General features: G+C 34.2%; 1 protein-coding gene across 1 annotated transcript in view; it reads right to left on the bottom strand.

Moving 5' to 3' along the window:
- Positions 1–950: 950 nt before the first annotated feature.
- LOC118179370 (uncharacterized) overlaps positions 951–22,808 on the bottom strand; it is a 35,296-nt gene continuing 13,438 nt past the window's right edge. Inside the window, exons 5-6 of the mRNA XM_085816726.1 lie at positions 16,829–16,978; positions 951–5,071 (exon numbers count right to left, since the gene is read on the bottom strand). Coding sequence (XP_085672852.1) covers positions 4,992–5,071; positions 16,829–16,978 — 230 coding nt within the window. The 3' untranslated portion in view covers positions 951–4,991. The remainder of the gene's footprint in view (positions 5,072–16,828; positions 16,979–22,808) is intronic.

Below are 22,808 nucleotides of genomic sequence, written 5' to 3'. Positions count from 1 at the left end.
TATTGCAGGCATATTGCTGTTTTTACGCAACGTTTCCGGCTCTTAGCACATAGGCCCGAAGGGCGCATGACGGTAGTTGGCAATGACGATTGAAAGGAGGCATCAGTAGTGCGAAGAGGGGGTGACAGCATGACGTCACAAGTTTAGAGAAACACACAGACGAAGCCCAGGACCAGGAGAGGCGAAGACAGGGTGAAAATCAGACTTGTTTTGTTGTTCATGATAGGTATATGTCATAGTAAAGTTACACAAATAAGATTATACAATACAATTTATTAGAGTAATATAAATACATGCAAATAAAAATTGAAAATGAGTACATAAATAAAATACGGCAAAATAAGTCTATATACATATTTACAGCGACGTTGCACTCGTGATAAAGTTACGTAGGGAAGTTCGAGTCTCGAGTGATAAAGGGCGCGAGTGGTCGGATACGTGCATCCTCTGCAAAGATCTGATAATCGAACACTTTGAAGTGTTTCATATGTGAGCATTTTTTTGCCTTTTCAAAGAATTTTCTATTAGCTTTATGAAGGAACTCTTCAACTCTGTCGATACGTAGGTCTCTGTGTAGGGTCTCATTCGAAACATAAAAGTGCGCATTAGTAATAATTCTGAGAAGTTTGTTTTGCGTTACTTGAAGTTTTTTCATGTCACTTTGAGTATAGGTCGCCCAGGCAGGGGAAGCGTAACAGAAAATTGGCTTGATAATTGCTGTATAGATGTGTCTTTTCCTTTTAAGATCAAGTCTGGAGTTTTTACCTATTAGCGGGAGGAGATTTTTGATAGTATAGAAGGTCTTCATTTAATATTGTGAATGTGATCTTTCCAGGTAAATCTGTGATTTAAGACTACTCCAAGATATGTAGCCTTCTTAACAAGTGGTACTTCTTCATTAAAGATATTAATTTTTCTGTCTATAGGGATTCTGGAATGTTTTTTGCCGATGATAATCAACTGGGATTTTTGTCCGTTAATCGCAATTCTCCATTTAGCGCACCATTTCTCTATGGCTGGAATTTTTTCTTGAAATTTTATCAATGCATGCTCTTGACTATGTGACTCCACGGCAAGGGCGGTGTCATCAGCATAACATCCGAGGTAAGTATTGAGGTCGGCACGGTTGGGTAAATCATAAACGTAAAAAAGATACAAAATAGGACCAAGAATAGAGCCTTGAGCTACACCGGCTTTCGGATATTTGGTCTCAGAGTGTTCATTTCCAAAATTTACAAAGAATTTGCGATTCCGTATGAAGGAGTTGATAAGTAAGATGAGGTCTCTACTGAAGTCAAGTGTGATGAGCTTGAAAATGAGCCCCTCATGCCAGACGCGGTCGAATGCTTTCGCCACGTCTAGCATGAGCAAGGCGACACTTTGATGCCTGAATAAAGCAGATCCAATGAATTCGCAAAGACGAACAAGTTGTTTTGTCGTTGAGAGATTTCTACGGAAACCAAATTATTCCTCCACTGGGAGCTTATACATATGCGGCTCAATTCTTTTATAGATGACCTGTTCGAATATCTTACCTAGTCCTGGGAGTAGACTAATTGGACGGTATCCCTCTGGTTTGGTGGCATCTTTTCCCGGCTTTGGTAGAAGAATGACTTTCGCCTTTTTCCATTTTTCGGGAAAGTAGTTGTTTTCCAGGCAGGCATTGAGAATGCTAACATATTTTGTGACCGTGTTAAGTGGCATATTTTTAATTGCAACATTCATTATTTCATCATAACCAGGTGCTTTCCGGTTTTTCAATTTTCTGATAATGTTCCTAAGCTCAATTGGGGATGTATATTCAGTGCGATTTTTGGCCCCAGGTCCTTCAAGCCAGTCTTTGATAAATTGCCTAGTATTAAATGAGAAAAATGGATCACAAGGGTCTTGATTCGGCACGAATTGTTGTTCTAAGTGCTCTGCCATAAGGGCGGCCTTTTTCTTGTATGTAAGCGCGATTCTGTTGTTACTATAAATTGGTTTATTGCAGGGGGGCTTGCGCCTAAGGTTGGATGAGCCAGAGCGACACGAGATACTTATACCTGAAGTAGACATGACGTCATCTTACGGCAACCAATCAGCTATCGACACGACTCGGCTTTCCAGATGACGTAACATCAAGTTTCGTTTTTGCATCTTAATTAGGCTGAAACAGTCCGTTCTTAATACCAACAGTGGCAGTGAAAAATGAAGTAGAAGTAACTACTATATCTCTTTAAAATAAGAACTAAACTAGATAAATATTTCAAGGAGGAGAGATGATGCAGAAAAAGGGTTACAACAAGTCATATTTTCAAACAATTCCGTAAAGAAGCAACTAAAGATGCCATTACGACGATATAAAAAACCTTACAGACAACTAAACAACTTCGAACGTGGTCGCATTTTAGGGTTGCGTGAAGCTGGGTGGTCATACCGAGCAATAGGCCGCCACCTGCAGGGTACAGACACTGCTGTGCAAAGATGTTAGTTGCTACAAGGAAATTGCCAACGAAATGAAGGCTCTGGACGGCCAAGGATCACAAATGCGAGGCAAGATAGGATGATTATTCACCAGGCTCAAACCGCCTCAACGGTATCATTGTCGGCTATTCAATGCACTAAAGCCATCCATGTGACCTCCCGTGGTACCGTCCATATCATGGCGCTTGTCTGAGACGGGGTTACACTCATAGAACCTTTGACCCCACAACGTCGGCGGAGTCATCTGGAGTGGTGTCATAGCTGATCATCAGACTGGCATCCTATAGTGTTCAATTATGAATCCCGCTTCACTCTTGAAGCAGATGACCACTGTGTTCGTGTCTGGAGAGGACGGGGCCAGCGGTCCCAATCAGCCTTTAATTTACAAAGGCATACAGCTATAACCCTTGGTGTGATGGTGTGGGGGCTATTTCTTATGACAGCAGGTCATCTTTAGTCATCCTCTGTACATCTTTAACAGCTCAATGATATGTTGATACCATCATGGCACGTCATCCTGGGGCCATTTTCCAAATAGATAATTCCAGGTAACATAGCGCTCGCATATCTCTAAACTGTCTCCGTGCGGTTGGTACTCTTCCTTGGCCACCAGAACTTTCGCTAATCAAGCATGTCTGGGACGTAGTAGATCGCCAGATTTGGGTACCACAAAATATCACAGACCTGGAGTGACAACTGATGAATGCCTGGCAAAATGACATTAGGAACCTCTACCACTCCTTGCCTTGATGAATTCAAGCATGCATTGCTGCCAGGGTCAGTTCGACCAACTAATTTGAACACTCAGTGGGTGATTGTGAGCTGTGAACAGATACTATGACCTTGATTTTTTATTCATTTTATTATGTGTATGAGCTATATACATATTTAATTTCGTCAAAAACAACCACTTCCTTCATGGTGCTTCGATTTTTTCCAAAAGAGTGTAAATATTGACAGCTATTTTTGAATATATCAATCAGTTAGACATCTTATTGCATTAAGATGGCTGTCTAAGGTGAGATTGACATTTGTTGATTTTGCCGTATCATTAATATAAATGTTAAACATCAGAGGTCTAGCAGAGAGCTCTGGGATATCACAGCATATATTGGATGGGATAGAGAAATTCAGTTTTCAGAGTTTGTATGATACTTAAAAGTTCTTTATTTCCGCCTAATTTGGCAAAAGGTCCTTAATTTTACTTATCTAACATTTCTGTTTTTACGACGGCCATTTTTAGTGTGAATTAATATTTTGGAAGATCATTTTTTGATTTCTTGACAAATAAGTATTAGATGGGTTATCATTTGAATTTTTTCCTACTTCTTAACAGGGAATGAGGCCCTACTTTTATTGAAATATTAACATTTTAAAATTCTTTTTGAGAATGATAAAATACTACATAAAAAACATTCCTTCTCCTTTTTTATTATGTGCTAAATTTGGTGATTTATCGACATTTTGACGATTTCAAGATCAATTTGTATACAAAATTTTTTATCAGGATATTTCCGAATTTTCGACGATATTTTTATAAACAATAAAATTGGTAAATAGCATTAAAATATAAAAATTTAATTTTCCCAGGTCATATTTTATAATGAATGATATTGCTTTCCACTTTGGTGACTTATTTTGATTCTGAGAAATAAATAAGAGCTATGAAACACAGTTTCCAAAATTTCTTAGCAAAAGCAAAAAAGCTACTTCAGTTATTTTAAAATTAATGTCTTTTCTCCCTCTTTCATATATTTTCATTAGTTTTTTCCCCTCGTAGTTATTTCAAAATATTCAAATGTGTATCAGTTTTTTCGTAAAAAATTCCTTTTAAATTTTTCTTTCCTGAATTTCTTATTAAAAAAAAAAAAATCTTCTGGTTTTTTGCTCTTACAGACCTGACAGGAATAAATTTAGACCTTGCACGTTGGAAGGTTTAAAAGGATTTGAAAGCAAGATAACAAAAAAATTTGACCAAATAAAAGATGTTTCCATGGTATTAATACATAATGAATATGTGTTTATAGGAAGCATTTGATGAATTTCATGTTTTATGGAACATTTTTGGAAGAACAGTGAACAGAAAGTTATTTGAATTTTCTGCTTTTGATCTCCTCTTAACTTGCCTTTATGTTTTCATCTTTTCGTTGACACAAACATGGAAAATTGCAAAAATAGTGTTGTTGTGACTTATCTCACTTATCTGACAGTAACATCAGAACAAGCCCACAAAATTTGTGTCAAGAAGTGAGAAATTGTGCCTGCCGTTAGCATGAGCCTTGAGCACTATACAGGTCATGGTACAACTTTGTTCAGTTTCATCTCAATTTTGAAGGAGACTATCCTTGGGGAGCGACAGGTCCGAGGGTCTCCCACTCTTCTTCCCCTACCACCAACCCTCTCGACAGAACTTCTAACTTGCCACATATTTAAAGCGTCCCCATGCCGCACAGACAGTATACATTTACAAACATCCATGCCCTCTCCAGGATTTGAACCCAGGTCCTTCAGTGCAGCAGTCAGAGTTGCTAACCACTCTCCTGGTCGGACGGTGCAAAAGTAGTTCTAATCTTGTCACATGGACAGGTATCTGGAGAAAGGAATTTTCCTATTAAGAAAGAAGTTGAACAGTGATACTTTAAAAGATTGATCTTCTATGTCTCTTGCGATGCACACATGTATTTTGCCACCTGTTGCAATCTCTATAGGTCATAAATTCTAAAACTTGCCTTATATCATTATTGACCTTATATCATTTCATATTTATTCCCAACACTTGTATTATTAAAGAAATAAAATTAGTATCTTCTATAGATTCTAAATACATCAATTCTTTAGAATAACAAAAATCTTCAATTTAATCTGAAATTCTAAAATGTAGAGGAAACTTATTAACTCTTTGACACACACACGATATTATTTTTATATTTTTTTAAACTGTAAACTCTAAAAATTGAATATTATGATCCTAGAAACAAATATATGAATTTAAAAAAAATCTATTCTTGTCCATTGTTCTGTGGGTGGTAGTCGCACTGTGAAGCCACCGCGCATCTAGAACCTCGAAACTTACTGAGGTAGTAGGGAGGAAAAAACATATCTTTTCTGTGCACATTTCCAATAAATGAAATTTGCGAATTTTAAAAATATGTATGTAAGAACTGCATTATATATGTAAATTTTTTACATTATTTTACAAAATAAATCACAAAAAATTAAAAAATGAACATTTATGTAATTTTTTTTTCTATAGCAGTGAAAATATAAGTACCCACATAATAAGAATATTTGGATAAATGGATTAAAAAAACTCAGTAGAGTAAGAATACAAAGAAAAACTCAGTTTTTTTTTTTTTTTTTTTTTTTTTTTTTTTTTTTATAAATTTCAAAGGACAAATTTTTTATGACACTGTTCAAAGTATGCTTTGTCTTTTTGGTACATACATAGACCCACATTGCACATTTCACACATGTATCTTGTTCTATGAAGTTTCTTCCTTGTGCTACAAAATGTACACTGCTTGGATCTAAATTTCACTGGTATATGTCCATCATTATTTAGCCTCTTTTCATTTGGCACATGATTTTTTTTTATGTTAATGGGGAGAGGATTGGTCTTTTTGGCTTTTGTAAGGATCATTTGTTTCTCATTCATATTTATTTTATTTGCATTTCATCCCAAAATATTTAGAAAATATTTTTAATTTAAATAAAACTTTTATGCAATTTCTATTTTTAATTATAGCAAAGTATATTTACATTAAATTTAAACCACACAAAATAATTTATAAAATCAAAATGCTTGGGAAGCAAATGTGTTGAGGTCAGAGAAAAATCTGTACAAACGAAAGAACGTTTTACTGGGCAAGTGCATGTATTGTTTAGTAATAAAATAATTCTGGCTTCAAAGCCTCTTATCTGTATCTGGGTAAAAATTAACATTCATATTTGAAAAGCAGCAAATGCCATTGTGAAGAGCAGTGGTTTCAAGGCATGACCACCAAGCCTGTAGAGGATATTGTGAGCATTGGGACACAATGTTTTAGTGGCTCAGTGGTCGTACCCTGAAACCACAAAGCAAATGCCATAAATAGAGATAGGTTTTTTTTATATATGCAGTTTAATTATTGCTATTTTTTAATTGTTTATGATAAAATCATGATGTGCAATGAATAACTTTTGAAATTTAAAATTGTTAAAATGTTAAATTGTTAAAATATGTCTCTTTGAAAACGGATTTTAAAACGCATCTGATTTAAAGTACCAAGACCTAAAATATGTATGATTCTGCAGTCATTTTGTGTTATGAAGAGGTAAAAGATGAGTAATCAATTGATTTTCACTCAAAATTTTCGGAAAAAGGAGAAAAAAATTCGCAAATTGGTGGTTTCAAGGTGCGACCACCGCATGTCAAAGGGGAAAAAAATTGATTACATAAAGAGAAAGAAAATAATTTTTCAAAGATATGTTGTTACAATATTAACAAATTAGGAGAAGCAGAGACTGGTGGGAAAAATTGATTTTTGTACTGAAACAAAAGATGCTAAAGAGAAGAAACCGTAAGTAAATTAGCTAAAATACCTTTAGTTTGGTCAAAACTGGTTCTGCTAATCATGCCAGAATTAGTGACATTGAAGGCAGCCATTGGCCACTAGATCATTCATTTGTGCGTGATTACCACCAAAGAGTCGTGAATTTTTTCATACTTAATTAATTGAGATTTGATTTATTTTAGTATGCCAAATAACAGGTTGATTGCCATCTATTGTAATAACAAAAGGTTTTTGCTGCTTTCTGCAGTGAGAATTATAAATATCTTGACAACAGTAGCTTATCTTAAACACTTGTGAGCCAAATTTGGCTTTCTGGCTTTTTTTTATTTTTTGAGAATTTCTTCTCATTCATCTTTTTGTCCAGCTCTTTGAGCTTATCAAAGATTGAAATATTTGCATGTAAAGGGAATCTATAATCTCATGAATTAAAGTTGGAAAAGTTGTTTATAGGTTTCGTCAAGCTGTACATAGGTGGCAGCATGTAGTGGTGCATTTGTTCACTTAAAGTGTTTTGGGATGGTCTCATACTGCAGTTTAAAGTTCATTATCATTCTGTTGGGCAGGGGAAACTTCATCCTGCGTATCATATTTTCTCATACTGTTCACTCAAAATTACCATTATTACAAAATAACAGAATTTTCTGGTTGAAAGAGACATGTTGTAGACATGTGCTATGCCACTGGAGTCTGGCATATAAATGCAAGTTCACATACAGAGACCCAACAAAAACTTTTGCTTTGTCAAAAAACTATGAATTAAATGAAAAAGTAGAAGCTACTGGACAAAGAAAGGAAGTAAAACAAAATGTGCCTTTTGGGGTGCATTTAAAACATTAAAATATTTGTAAAATTATTATTTAAATATACAAATTAAAAAAAATATTCATCCATTAAAATCATAAATTGTAATGATAATTTCTTTTACTAGGCTATCTTTCAGGGGGGAGAGATAGTGAAATATCACATCAGTAAACAAATAAAAATTCTGCCACAGTCTTCAGTGGATTTTTGGAAAAAATTATTTAATTACTAAATCGCAGAAAGAAAAAAATTTTCATTTTAAAGTATGTTAAATTATTTATTAGTAAATTAATTTTCTTAACAGCCCCAAGAGTACATCAGTGTTCAGTTCTTCTGATTTTTTTTTTTTTTTTTTTTTTTTTTTTTTTTAAGCCTAGCTTACAGCATCAAATTCTAGAACATTTTTTCCGATATCCAGCATTAAAAATGGCAGAATAAGTAGAATTCTTGTCAGTCTTTAAAAGTGTCTTGTGGAAAATCGCAGAGGTTGACTGCCAGATTTATAGCTTCCTCAAGAACTTGGGGGAAAAAAAATCAAAGCATATAGTCATAGATCTATTTACTGATTGAAGATTTTTTTAACAGAAATTAGACATCCCAAATAAAGAATAAATTCAGAATTGAAGGAAGAATGCATTTATTTCTTCACTCATATACAAGGACTGTTAATAAAAAAAGACTGAACTTTTTGCTGCTCTTGCTTTATTGGGCTGTTCTCCTTAAAACTTTGAAACCAATCATAAGCTCAGCATCTTCATGGGTTTGGTTAAGCATTTGGAATGCTTTGATGGAAGTTTTATGCAAATTGCATTGTTCCTGTAACTAACTCCTACATGTTTGCTTTTTTTTTTTTTTTTTTTTTTTTTTTTTTTTTTTTTTTCTAATCCAGTGAGCAGCTTGTGCATAACTTCACTCAACTGGAAATATTCAATAACAAACACATAAATCAGAATCTCGTAAAAGGCCATATGTTATCAAGGTATGTTGCTAGGTGCATATGGTGGCCAAAGCATGCCATCTGAAACCATTGGCACACAATTTAAAAAGTGATCTTTTTTTTAACAGTTCTCATATAAACATATAAATGATTTCATAGTAAATGTTACAAGCATCAATAAACATCTTTCACATATTTTGCACATCAAATGATATGGTGCTAGATCTTTTAATATGTAATTTCACTAAAGTAAGTATATCTTATAAGTATATTTTCCTATTAAAATTATATTCATTAAATAATCAGTGGAGTATGTTACCTATATTTTTAAATGACTAACATTTTTTTTCAAGCCTGTATCCCCTAAAGGCTGCACTTCCATTTCAATGATATTTTATCCTTTTACAATGCTTTGGTCTTTGACTTGCTGAATAAGTAAAGAATGTTTAATGATAAAAGTTTAATGAAAAGAAAACCTCTCTGATTTTGATTTATTAGTAAATAACACATAGAATATACAAAAACTATAAAATGCCCTAACTAGATTTTTAAGTGCAAAAGCAATAGATAGATAGATCCCAATTAAACATTAGGTGTCACCAATATTTTGATACAGTGATAATAAAAAGCATTCTTAATATGAAATCTCATATTTCTTTTCAGATACTTTATTGTTGAAATTTATTTGCAGATCCTGTACTAAATAATGAAACATAGATACAATATTTTAATAATACAGCACAAAGTCCGAAATCCAGACTTGTCGGAACTTCGGAGATTCCAGATTTTTTATCATCAATTTAAATCTGGTAAGCTTAAGCTGGCATACAGAAATTATACAATTAAAAATATCAGATTATAATTTATGAAATAAAGAACAATTATGATCTAAAGAATATAAAAATTTACAAAAAAAAAAAAAAGATTAATATTTAAGTTTACTTTATTAAACATTTCTTTCAATGTAAGTTGTTTTAGTTGCTTCCACAAAAAATTTAAAAAGTTCCTTTTTCTTTTTTCTTATGTCATATATAGTTGACTTTCCAATGCGACACTCCTTGCATAATTTTGAGACAGATATGCTTTTATCCATTTTTTTAAAACAACTCCCCTTTTTGTTTAAAGGTATCGAAACATGGTTTCGCTTTGTAGATCCTTTGGCAGCTCCAGAATTGGAAGCTCTTTCCGACATAATCGAAAGTTCAAGCTTAGTTTTTATAATATAATATAGCCATAATAATAACAGTCTGCAAAAAATAATAAGCTGGATTAAATTGTAAGATTAGGGAGCAGCGTAGTCTGCTACATTTACTGAAATGCCTTAGAATCAGTAAAGATAATTTTTAGCCTAGCTTAATAGCGTCCGTTGTACATTATTGGCTGTATATCACAAGATTGGCGACGAAAGCCAAGTTGTTTTCCTAAATTTTGTCTTGCTCCTATTGCGTACTGAATTAAACCTGAATTGTATTAGTTTAGTCATTTACTATACCTATGTTTATTTCTTGTGCATGCTTAAAACTAATCCAAGTCCTAAATAAATAAACTCCCACATATACTTAAGGCTCTAGGGCCGCCACTTAAATACTACCTGGTGCAGTCTCTATGGGTCCTAAATCCTTCTACGAAGCACCTTCCTAAGCTCTAAATTTTCACCGCACTGCCTAAGCTTTGGATCCCAGTGCTTTCCCTAAATCATAAAATACTTCTCATCCCTTAATTTTGCCACTCGGTGCTTCCCCAAATTCCAAAAATTTCGTCTTTCCTAAATTCTGCCGTCTGGTGCCGACATATTCTGCCGCCGCTTCTGGGTTTATGGTGAAACATATCAGTTATTCTTAATTAAAATAGCACTAAATGTAATCTTTTGGCCTATGAGTTTCATTAACAAAATCTATTTTTATCATATGCAAATAAATTTTTGTTGAATTTTTCCTTGTCAACATTTCTTAGAGAATTTAAAAATCTATAATCATAGCCAAGTGTAATGCTAGCATAAAAGGTTGCCATACTCTTGTTATTCAATTACTAATATAAAAAAAAAAATTAGACATCACTGCATGAGTTATTACTGAAGCTGTCATCTATTGATAAACATGCGGTGATGAAAGCAAAATATAATAAATAATGACTTGCCAAGTCAGCATCAGGGATATAAAATAGGTGAATGTTTTGGTTTGAGAGGTATGCCAAGCAAATACTTAGCTACGGAGCCAAATTCTTAATCTCACAAATTTATGCTTACACTTTTTCTAATGAGGTATTTTATTTAGTGCCTAAGTGAAATTAAGAATCGGAATTTTTAACTGAAAATCTCCACATGTTTTATTATGGAAGGAAAAATCAAATGTGTATGCATAAAGCATAGCAAAAAAAAAAAAAGTTTGTGGCTTTGAGGTCCGGACTGTAGATCATTCCGGATAATGAACATCTGGATTTCGGACTTTGTACTGAATATTATTTTTTCTTTTTTTTAAGCCTTGCTTGTTGCAAAGTACAGATGCAGGACAAAATAATGCGAACACCTGTGGAAAAGGTATGACTTATTTCACACCTGCAGTACAGCTGCGCCACCTGCAACAGAAGTCTGCCACCTAGTGAGCGTGAAGAGGAAGGTATCAGTCTCTCAACAGCAGTCACTTGCGTTGCATGCTTCGATCGAACTGTCTGTGAGAAACTGAAATGTCAGACCTGTCAGAGTTCCAAAGAGGAACGATAGCTGGAGCACGTTTAAGTGGAGCATCGGTTATGGAAACAGCAAACCTTGTGGGGTGGACAAGGAGTATGGTATCAGCTGTTATGACAGCGTACACGAAAGAGGGTAAGACGACATCTTCAAAGCATAACAGTGGGCGAAAGTCAAAGCTGGCTGATAGGGATAGACGGGTCTTGAAGAGTAGTCCAAAAGCACAAGTAATTGTTATCCAAGATAACATTCGAAATGAACAGTCATCTCCAGGATCCCGTTTCAACAAAAACTGTCAAAAGAGAACTTCATGCAGTGAATATTTATGGTAGAGTGGCAATTCGTAAACCCTTGGTGACAGCAAGTAATCCTTTAAAGCGATGCTGATGGTGCAGAAATCACAGCAGTGGCAAAAGGTAATATGGTCAGATAAATCGTCATTCACCCTATTTCAGACGACAGGATGTGTTTATGTCTGGAGAACGCCCAAAGAAGTGTTTCATCCTGACTGCCTCTTGCCGACTGTGAAGCAGGGGTGGCGCCATTATGGTACGGAGTGCGAAGTCTTGGCACAATCCTTGGCCACTTGTTATTCTGCATGGGAAGATCACATCCAATCACTATATAAGCATTCTAGGAGATCATGTCCATCCTTTTGTCCAGACTGTATTCCCTGGGGAATGACCGCTTTTTCAAGATGACAACACCCTTATCCACACTGCTAGGTGTATTCAAGAATGGTTCGAATACCAAGATGATACAATTGAACATATCACTTGGCCTCCTCAGTCTTTGGACGTTAATATTATTGAACATTTATGGCCATATTTAGAGTCCAAACTTAGTTCCCGATTTTCACCTCCATCCGGTCTTTCGGAATTAGACCGCTCTGCAGGAGGAATGGCTTAATATTCCTTTAAGTATTGTCCATGACCTTTACGCATCTATCCCACATCGCATTCAATCTGTACTGCAGTCAAAGGGTGGTCCAACCCCCCCTATTAATAAAGATTTTCCATTATTTCACAGGTGTTCATATTATTTTGTCCTCCATCTGTAAATACCATCAAAATATTCCTCGTAACAAAATAATTTTGTGAGCTTATTACAAAAAATAAAATGTTATAAAATGCTACAGAGAAAATATTCAAGAAACTTGCTTGAAGTTTTCAGGAAGGCGAGAAGAGGATGCATAAGAAAGAATTTTTCATAAAGACCTATTTACAGTTGTTGAACATGCTCGGGGTTCTAATGTGAGCAGAGCTTTCTTTCACAAAATTAATTTTGGATATAAAACTTTCAAACCACATACAACAGTTTGTAAGAACAAAGATGGATTAATTCTGACTGATAGGAATGATATTCTCAATCAACAGAATGGATATTTAACAACATTACCCAACAATTACAACTCAAGTTGTGAAAGTTTGACTCCAGTAATGGTAGCATGGATGATATCACTTATCTTTCATGGAAATAAATGAAGCAATACATAAATTGAAAAACTACAAATCTCCAGGCCCTCTGAATTTATTAAAAATCGTGGACCACACACTGTCAAGAAAATGCACCATTTAATAGAATTTACATGGAACAAGTAAGTAATACCAGAAGGATGGAATTTTAAGTATTGTCTGTCTTGTTTATAAAAAGGGAATCTTGGAGTGTTCTACGTGCATTTTATGGTATTGCCTAATAGTTTTTATAACAGATTAGTTGTTTATATAGCTAATATGATTGGTGATTATCAGTGTAGCTTCCCTAAAAGAGGGCTCACTGTTGAGCAAATCATGAATATAAAGCAAATAATGGAAAAGACCACAGAATTTGACATTCCATCATTTACTCACAGATTTTAAAAACTCCTCATGATTCAATTAACAAACAACGATTTATTCATTCTGTGACGGTATTTAACATCTCTGAAAAGCTTGTTAAACTTGTTTCCATTACTTTACAGACCTTACAGAAACTTGTTTCCATTACTTGAGGGTTTCATATAGCTTGGCTCTGTAATTAATATTGAGAACAACAGCTCTCCTGAAATTCATAACACTTGTTAACCAATGCTTCTTTAGACTAGAAGAGAAACACGCTAATGTGACAATCAAAATCGTAAAAACAACCTTTTATTTAGCGCAAGTATATTGAAACAATCGATTTCGAGGGCAGCTAAAGGTCCCTCCTCATCAGGAGAAAGAAATACCTAGAAAGAAGAAAACTAAAGGGGAAGAAGTCTCAGAAACACGTGGTCCTTATCAGCACTGCACATGGTTATAACCGGATTTTTAATCAGAGTTACACTGGCCGCCTACTTTTACTGAGCCAGGCTTTCTGATCAAACATGTAACACAAAGGACAAAGAATTAGCGAAGTTAAAAATAGGGAACGAGGGGCAACTGCACCTTCACGCTCAAAATCTGAACTTCGAATAATGGAAAGCAACCACAGAACGGACTTTTATACCCTCTGGTAGTACCAAACGTGAGGAGGTAACGCCATCTATCGGCAAAAATAGTAACTGAATTAAGATAGTAGAATTTTAAAGGCATTAGGAAGGACTGGATTGGACTTAAAATCATTAACTAAACATGCTAAATCTTTGTGAATATGAAAAGCCTCCAGAAAATCCAATTCACCTATGGAAAAAGCCTTTTGGGTAATTTTTGCAGACCCAAAGTCAAAATTATGGTTAAATGTCCAACTATGCTATTGAAGATTTTTTAATTTCGCCTTTTCTGACATAAGATTTATGTTCCTTGATACGAAACTTCAACGCTCTTTTTGTTTGGCCAATATATCTTAAACCACACTGACACAATATACTATAAATTCCCCAAGAATTCAAGACAGAAACGCAATCTTTTAGAATCGAAGGGTGAATTTTATTAATAGGGGAGAAACCGACTTGAAAATTGAATTTCTGGAGAATCCGTGCAACAGAAGCTAACAGAAGGATAAAATGGAAGCACGACAAGGTCATGAATATTATTTCTAACAATGGAATTTCTTTTTTGATGGGAATCTGAAAAATTTTTAACAGCTTTATCAATAATCACGGGAGAAAATCCCCGGTCAATCGCAACTGCTCTCAAATAATTAAGTTCATTGGTAAGCAAAGATTCAGAGGAACAAACTTTAAGCGCGCGGAATACATAATAGTAAAAAGAAGACATTTTTTGCTTAACAGGGTGGCATGACTTGGCATGGGGTGGTAAACAAACTGCAAAGGGTTTACGGTACACAGTAGTGCTAAAATCAGTTTCATTGCGGATTATACGAATATCAAGGAAGGGGAGGGAATTGTTGGATTCAATTTCAAGAGTGAATTGGATGGCTGGATCAATTGAATTCATAATAGAATCTCGGATAAATCCTCTTTATAACTGTCAAAAAGTACGAAAGTGTCGTCTACATACCAAATCCAAACAGCATTGTGTAATTGCCAAAAAACAAGAATTTCAATGAATGAATATTTAATAAAAAATGAAAATCTCTCAAAGAAGCACTCCCTGCCCCCTCAAAAAGAATGAAGTCAACAACCACTGAAACTGTTTTCCTAAAATGCTATCAAGCTAAAAGTCTAAAACATGTTTTAATTTCTAGAGCTTTTTTTCACTAATTCACGAAATGCTAGGACAGAATTTTGTATCAAATGACAGATCATGAATTGATAAAACTGGCTCATAAGTTGCAGAAAGAGAAACCCAACACTGTTCATCAGTAGCTTCAGTGTGACAATAAAGATGCAGATCATGATACAATCGATAATCGAATAAAAGATGTTTGACTTTTGATTGCTGAATGAATACAAGCCAAATGAAATTTGTAATACAGACAAAAAAAGACTGCATTACAAAAAACACTGCCAAAAACAATATTAAAAAGTGAAACTGCAGCTGGATTACGAAAATAAAGGAATAAGTTACTGTTTTATTAACATGATTCGACATTTCAGGAAACAGCACTTGTTACTGACATAAGCAGAAAACCTTGATGTTTGAAAGCATTCAAGAATTTACTTCTACCTTAATATAGCAATAGGCAGCCATGGATGCCAAGCAATATTTTCACATGTATTCTTTCAAAATGAAACAGCAATCGAAAAAAAAAAAAAAAGCTTTATTAATTAGATAACTGTGCAGTACACCTCTGATCTCTTCCAGAAAAACATTTGAGTCACTTCCTGCAAATACAATCTCTAACATCCAATCCAGAGTATTATAAAAGCTTCCAGAAGTTACAACAGAAAATATGTCTAAAAAATGGATAACAAATAAATTTTGTAAAAATGGAAGCACTTCAAAGAAGATAAGTAAGTCAATATATCTTCTAGAGGCCATGCATATTACAATCAAAGTGAAATTAATCTCTTAAAATTAGTTAAAAGCTGTTTTTAAAAATGTGGCTTTATGTAGAAGAATCGGAGGAATCCAAAACTAAAGCTATCCAAATCTCAGAGGAATCCAAAACAATAGCTAACACTTCAGACGAAAGAAGAAACTGGCAGCAAAACTGATATAGAAAAAAGTGATTGCATCCCAACATCAATTGAATGTAGAAAAGCACAGGAAATTCTAAGAAAAACTCTTTACCTAAAAATGTGTGGATCAGAAACATTACCAGCTGTTTTACTAAATTGAGAAAACAATCGGAAAACTATTGTTGAAGAATATGAAACAAACATATATAGAACAAATATTTCCAAGAGATAAAATTTCTTCAAGAATGTAATTATGAGAATATTTTTATAAAATTTTTTTTAATAAATTTCAAATTTATGCATAGTTTAATTTAAAAATGACATTTTCATTATTATTTTAGAATATTTTATTGAATTATTTATTACCTATTATTTTACTTGAAAAATTTTAAATTCATATCACAATTTGCAATACACAAATCACCATCAATTAAATTCAGCTGCTTAATAAACTTAAATATGTTTGGAACAGAAATTACTTTAATATGTGGCAGATACTGTAATTAGAAATGCACCAAGACATTTCTACGATTAACAAATATTTTTTCACACTATTACATTTGCATATTTATCAGAAATAATATTTTCCTACATTGCATCAATGAATCGAAACTATATTTAGGTCACAAATTAGAAAAGATTCTGAGAACTTCAGCCAGAATCTAATAAAGACATGAAATAAACTTAAGTGTAAAAAATAATGGGATTTTCAAAACAAAATTTACTATTAATTTTGATTTTTATAAATTTGAATAAATGATATAAATTTGTCTAATATATCATTTTGAATGTGTCAAAAACCTTATCAGAATTAAGAATCAGTTTCTCAGTATTTGCTTAAAATAAATATTTAGGTTCATATTTTTATAATTTCCTTAATTACAAGAAGTAAAAAAATAACGTACCTTCTCCTTTCTTACACACTTTTGTAACAAGGCCCATTTCAAATGCTTCTTTCGCACTTACACCTCTTCCAGTTAAAATTAAATCTAAAGATCGGCTTAATCCAATAAGTGCAGGCAAACGAACAGTTCCGCCATCAATTAGAGGCACTCCTAAAGTTAATGAATTTCATTGCTTGCAGAACTTTAAATAAATTCATTAAATTGACTAAATTCATTAAGGTTTTTGTCACTCATATTTCACAAAACCTTACTGCATCTATTCTTACTGGTATATGAGACATCTATACCTTATTTGCACATACTATAAAGCTGTCTGTTGACATAATTGATTTGAACAATGATTATTACCCCTTTATTGAGGACAACTGTCTGACTGTCTACGACTCAAGGCCATTTAAAAAGGTTTTCCAATTAAAATTTGGGAGAAAAAATAATAAAAACTATTTCTGTCAAAATTTGCTACAAAAGTGGACACAATGCACATGATACAGAATTAACATGTGGTCATTGCAGTCCTAGATTTAGTCTCAAGCGACTTTTTTCAATGGGTGTTAGTCAAGATCACAGTTTGTGTGCCTCTGCATTTTGCTAATCCTTAGGATGCTACTACTGTATCATTGATGACTTAGCTTTTGAACACTGGCATGCCTATGGAATGAAATGGGTTATTGTTTAGATGTCCACAATACTAGCAGAAAACACATAAGCTTTTATGAAATATGTTAAATGAGTTAGCAAGTTTCCATTTATTTAAATGCAATAAAATTTGATTTTGGTTGCACAAAATTATAATAAGAGTAAGTCTGCACATTAGTGTGGAATGAAAAGGCCTCTGCCCCCCTTTTTAGCCAATTTAAATTAACCTATGTATGGAAAACATGCTTTTTGTCACCTCACAAAGTTTGAGGTCTATATGGCATTGCCATTTTAGTCTTGAAAATTCACTCTTATTTGAACTCTCACCCCCAATACTCCCAACTGTTAATTATTTACTATGCAATAAAATGCAGCTCTTAGTTTCAATTTCCTAAATACAAATTACCCAGCATTTACAACTTTGAGACAGATGCATATTGAATTCAGAGCCTTATACTTCTGATTATTAAAATACACTCTTAGACACAAAAAAAAAAAAAAAAAAAAAAACCCGCATCGAGAAGACATAAAGCAAATTGGACACAAATTGATATGCATACAGGACGGAAAATGCAAAATTTTACATTTTGGCTGCCAATGAATCAATGGTTGTCGCTGATCTGCGCAACTGGCAGGATATTTAAGAGGAGATATTACCATTCCAGGTCATAAATTCTTCACGAATTTCATTCCGTTTACTCTGGTAGTTAATAACTATGCCTCACATACAGGTGTGCGAACAATATGCACAGATCTCAGAATTTAGAGAGGTCGTGTAGTTGGGCTTGAAGCCGGTTGGTCTTATTGGCGAATAGCTCGACATTTGAGCAGGAGCAATGCCACTATTAGACGATGCTGGCAGGAATGGGTGAACCATGGCCGCATACAGCATCAAGAAGAAAGCAGTAGGCCTAGAGAAACAACAGAACGTGAAGACTGAGTAATCGTTAGAGCGGCACTCACAGCCCCAGATGCATCATTATCATCGATTGTACGTGCAACTAGTGCTTCAGTGACTGCAAGGACACTGCAAATGGTCAAGCCCATTTGCAGTGGTGTTGGGCTCATTCGCACTGGAATGTCACTGACTGGAGTAGAATAATCTTCATTGATGAGTCCCGCTTTGAACTGAGCTCCGATGACCAGTGAAGGCAAGTCTGGAGACACCCCGGACAGCGGTGTGATACCAACCTGACTGTCTTCTGGCAGACAGGCCGACAACCAGGAGTGACGGTCTGGGGTGCCATTTCATTTCATAGCAGGACCCCTTCGGTTGTCATCTGTTGCAATCTTACAGCACAGCGGTACGCCGACGAAGTTCTAAGGCCCGTTGTGTTGCTCTTCATGTCATGCCACCCTGGTCTTACATTTCAGCAAGATAATGCCCGCCCCCACACTGCACATGTTTCTACTGCTTGCCTTAGCACTTGCCGAACATTACCTTGGCCAGCAAGGTCGCCAGATGTTTCTGTTATTGAGCACGTTTTAAGCATTATGGGCAGGGCCCTCCAACCAGCTTGGGATATTCATGATCTAATGCACCAATTGGACAGAATTTAGCACGATATCCCTCAGCAGGACATCCGCAACCTCTATCAATCGATGCCAAGCCGAATAACTGCTTGCATACGGGTCAGAGGTGGACAAATGCGTTACTCACTTTTTCACTTTGTGAAGCTCTATCACTTCAATAAATCATCCAATTTTTCTCAAACTATAATAATTTTTTCCAGCACATGTACATCACTTCTACCGATTTTCGTCCCATTCGGATGACTCCTTCTTGGTGCGCCAGTTTTTTTTTTTTTTTTTTTTTTTGTCTCAAGAGTGTATATTATATACCATTAATAACAGCTATTCTTTAATTTTTGTACCAAGATTACATTGAGTTTTTGTTCTTTCATTCCTGATCTTGCTGCGATAGATAACATTTTATGTGCCCTTTTTAATCAAAATCCACATAGCCTTTAAAGCAGAGACCTCAAATTCAAATGGCATACAGGACATATACGTAATCTGAAAGCAGCTGATGGGCCAGAATTATTTTTAATAAAATTAGAAGTCTTTTATTAATAACATAAATTTTTTAACTGGATTTTTATTTTATTTGCTAATTGTTATCTAAAATATACATAAGAAATAATAATGAAAAAATTCAAATTTATATTTATTTTCTTTCTGTATGAAATCTAAAGGTTGGTATCTGTAAGAAATTTCTATACTTCGAAGGTCTTGTAATTCAAACTTGTTGGCAGCTAAATTTTTAAAAGTTATTTAAAATAATTCTAATATGCTGAATTAATCATTAAATAACTTATGTAAGCCAGAAATAAACAAATTAAAAAACTTTCCAAATGGGACAAAAGTCTGAGAATAAATAATGACAGCCTACTTTCTTCCTTTAATTTTTTCTTCAATACATATAGAAAAAATTCCTATTAAAATATGTAAGTAATTATAAATTTCTCCATTTCTTACTGCAGCACCTCAAAGTGTTTTGATTTTTATAAAGTTTGTAACCTTGTAGAAAAATTACCAGAAATTATCTTCATTATAAACTGCAGATACCCATCAGTCAATGTCCTTTTCATGGACTTATTAATTTTCAGCTGCAAGGGATGGGACTTTTCACATATAAATATACTCCCAAATAAAATGATTATTTTTATTGGAAAAATTCATAAATGGGGGTATTTATCTTTTGACAAATACGAATAAAAGTTAAATATGTATCTGCAATTATTTGAATAAGATTTATATTACAGTTTAAATTAGTTCCATCTGTAAATTTTCTAAGGTGTTATTCACATTTGCTCTTGGTGGTGAAAATAATGTCAGATTGGTTTCCAAATCCTTAAAATCCTAAACATTTTCTTCAAATTCTTGTCATAATAATGTTAATTAATTTCTAAGAAATATAGTCACATGCCTTGTAAAATTGCAACCTACTAGTCAGAGATCACTGCTTTAAAGTAGCAATGACTGATGCAGACTCTTCTGAAACTCTGAACAGGTTTCAACGGGCCTTAGAACTTCTGAAAATAGTTTTATCACATTCCTGAGCTAAACCTTTTAGTTTCATTTTCATTAGAGAAGTTTGAAATTTTATTACAGTTGTTCGCTTTCCCCCCCTTTTTTCCCCTGAAGAATAAATTCAATGTCTTAATCTTTGTCTGCAGAACTTACAGGCAAAGAAGGATCAATGGCTTGTTCGACTTAACATAGGAAAAAGATAAGAACCTGACTCATGCCAATCCTACTATCTTGTAACTGAGCTGTTTGAATTCTTTTATCGTGGCTTTATGCTTAAGAATTTTTATAGTTTTTCAGTCGATGGTTCCAATAATTTTTCTTAATATTCTTTGATAAGTTTAAAAAAAATCTCACAAGCAAAGTGATCATCTTACTTTTATCTCACAAGCAGAGTCTTTGCATTTATACACTGAAATATCAAAAAGATTTTTCTCTCAATCTACTGTCTAAATGAGACAATTATTTTTTTCTTAATTATTAAGACTACCAACCTTTTCAGACTCTTGTTATTAAAGAGTATGTTCTATGAAATTGTCTCACTGTACAAAATATTTGTTGATCTGAAATAACAGAAGTAGAATTCTCTTCTGTTGCTTCAAGTTTTCCAAACAAAGTTTGGAGTTGTCGTGTTTATTACACTGGGTTCTTTGGATTTTATAAACAGTTTTTGAAGATTAAGCAAATAACATTTTATTATGTCCTCAGAAGTTGGTATCACATTTTCATTAAACAATTCTGGTGTCCCAAATATGAAGCATAAAACAAATTAAAACTAATTAAAATTGGGTTTGAATATAAGAAATATTATTAAAAGTAATAGCTTAAACACTCTCACACAGAAAAACAAATGAAATACAATAAGAACAAGCTTGCTTGTGAATGTTTTGCTTTGACACAGTGTTTGCTGTCAAGCACAACATGCCTGGCATGGGCCATCTGGGCCAGATAGCTTCATAAATTTATAAAGCTTCATTCAAAATTTAAAAGATGGATAGTTTGTGTTCAGAGACATAGAATATTAATATGAAAACATTGAAGTAATTGATGTAATGGTGAAACTTTGAGGAAGATTTCAGCAGCTAAAAACCAAATAGACTTTGGGACAAATTTTGCATGTTAAATATGTTTAATAAAAGAAATGTTTTGATACATAAGCGACCTAAATGTTAAAATACTCCCATTCCACTCAATGGTTCATATATCTATGCATATGCACATCCTTCTTAATTTAAGTTCATTTTTCCATCCCATCATTTAATAAATATACAATTAGTTCTGAAGTCTAGAATTCTCAGATTTTAAAATATTAGCATATGAAAGTTAAAATCACATACTTAAAAATCTATCTTAGTTTACATAATTCTATCAGATATTCCATGGATTAAAATCTAAGAAATAAAACACCATAAAAGATATATTTTGTAGAATAACTTTTTTTGCAATAAGAATTGGGAACAAAACAGATACATGCAGTTTTTCACCATACACAGCGAATAAGATGCATATACTAAATACATCTATACATATACCACACAGAATGTTTAAAAAATACATATCAAACAAATACATGCAGTTTTTAACCATACAGAGTGCCCAGCAAAAGGGTTAAGATTGCTTTGGTTTGGTTTGGTTTATTTAATTATGGCAAAGCACACTAGGGCTATCTGCCTAAGGGGAGGGATGTCTTCGTGGAGGGCTTTCTAAGGGAAACTGGCTCGTATACACGTTACACACGGGAAAAACCACGAAAACACTCATGCAGCCAGCCTGTTCGTGGGATTCGAACCTCGGACTGAACTACCAGTGTTAAGTGACTTTACCGCTCGGCTGCTGGTGGGCCTAGGGTTGGGATTGAGCATAGGTCCCGTATGCATTCTAAGGTTAATACACTGAAGTGACAAAAGTCATGGGATAGCAATATGCAAATATACAGATGGCAGTAGTATCGCGTAGAAAATGTATAAATCCGAAGTGCTTTGGCAGGGCTTTCATTTGTGTTCAAGTTATTCATGTGAAGAGGTTTTGACATAATTATGGCAGCACGACGAGAATTAACAGACTTTGAACGCGGAATGGTAGTTGGAGCTAGACGCATGGGTCATTCCATTTCGGATATCGTTAGGGAATTCAACATTCCGAGATCCACAGTGTCAAGAGTGTGCCAAGAGTATCTAATTTCAGGCATAACATCCCACCATGGACAGCGCAGTGGCCGATCACCTGCACTTAACGACCAAGACCAGCGACGTCTGCGTAGAGTTGTCAATGTTCACAGACAAGCAACACTGCATCAAATAACCGCAGAAATCAA

The sequence above is a fragment of the Stegodyphus dumicola genome, chromosome 5, assembly GCF_044657685.1.
Source record: "Stegodyphus dumicola isolate Sdum_Otavi_A_Nest chromosome 5, ASM4465768v1".
NCBI lineage: Eukaryota > Metazoa > Arthropoda > Arachnida > Araneae > Eresidae > Stegodyphus > Stegodyphus dumicola.
Note: the sequence above shows the minus strand (reverse complement) of the source record. Positions and strands in the feature narration are given on the sequence as shown.